General features: G+C 44.2%; 1 protein-coding gene across 1 annotated transcript in view; it reads left to right on the plus strand.

The window, feature by feature from the left end:
* The window catches only part of LOC101853956 (zinc metalloproteinase nas-15), a gene marked incomplete at its 5' end in the record, with an annotated part of 17,713 nt that overhangs the window by 2,290 nt on the left and 14,287 nt on the right, over positions 1-1,136 (plus strand). The window contains 1 exon segment of the mRNA XM_005104652.3: positions 805-1,008. Within this exon segment, the coding sequence (XP_005104709.2) occupies positions 805-1,008 (204 nt within the window).

Genomic DNA, 1,136 nt, shown 5'->3' on the forward strand with positions numbered 1-1,136 from the left:
CCCCCCCAACAACATACACAAACACACGCGCACTCTTAGCTGGGGTGGGATTACGCATGTCTGCAATGCGAGGGACTCAGGTTCCAATTCCCAACGTTATTATCTTTTGTTTTGTTATAGTAAGTGTTTTACGGCACTTGCAACACAGTAAGCTCATATAAGTGCCGAAGATCAGAGGTGTTACAAGAGAGTAACAAACTCGAAAAAAGGAGGGGAGATAAAAAGATTATAGATGTTAGATAGGAAAGATGAAGCAGCTTGAAAAGAAAGGCTGGCCTCTGGTGGCAAGAGTTTTACGGCGCTTGCAACTACATAATAATCTCCTTCATTATGAGCGTGCTGGTCGTACTCTATGCTTGTGACGAAGGCACATACCTACAAACATACAAACTTAGATGGAAAAGTCCAACCAATAAAGGGGTCAATCTTACTCTTCTACCTCTTTTGCCATGTATTTTTCCAGCGAGAGTTTAAGGTGTTCAAGGTCGTAAAAAATTATGAAAATATTATACAGTCGATATTGTCTAAAACAGTCACTCATTGTTGACGAGCGTCGTACACGGATAACTATTGTTTCATTACATGTGTCTTTTGTAATTGATACTGGCATTAGCCTAAACAGATGTGTGACGAGGAAAGATCAGGATAATGTTGTGGGGGGGGGGGGGGTTAAGCATCCGAACTTCCCACTTGGCTAGGTCCTATCGGAGACGGACGTTAAAACAAGGAGATCCCGCCCCTTAAATTATAACCTAATAGTGTTTTATAAACCCTTACCATACCATACCTATTTTCTGAGCGCAGAAAGGACTGTACCTTCACGAGATCGGACACGCCATGGGCCTCGTCCACGAGCATCAATTACCAGACAGAGACAATTACATCGAGATTCTCTACCACAACGTCAGCCCCCACATGCGGATCTGGTTCAACAAGTACACAGCCAAGGAGGTCAATCAGATGAACGTGCCCTATGAGTACTCCTCCGTCATGCATTACGGAATTACTGTGAGTGGATGAAAAATGAATGTTTGCCCTTACCTACGTATTCGCGCACCACCCCGCGCGCGCGCGTACACGCACACACACACTCAAAGACAAACACACACATACACATATACACTCTCTCTCTCACA

The sequence above is a fragment of the Aplysia californica genome, unplaced genomic scaffold (genome assembly GCF_000002075.1).
Source record: "Aplysia californica isolate F4 #8 unplaced genomic scaffold, AplCal3.0 scaffold00430, whole genome shotgun sequence".
Classification (NCBI taxonomy): domain Eukaryota; kingdom Metazoa; phylum Mollusca; class Gastropoda; order Aplysiida; family Aplysiidae; genus Aplysia; species Aplysia californica.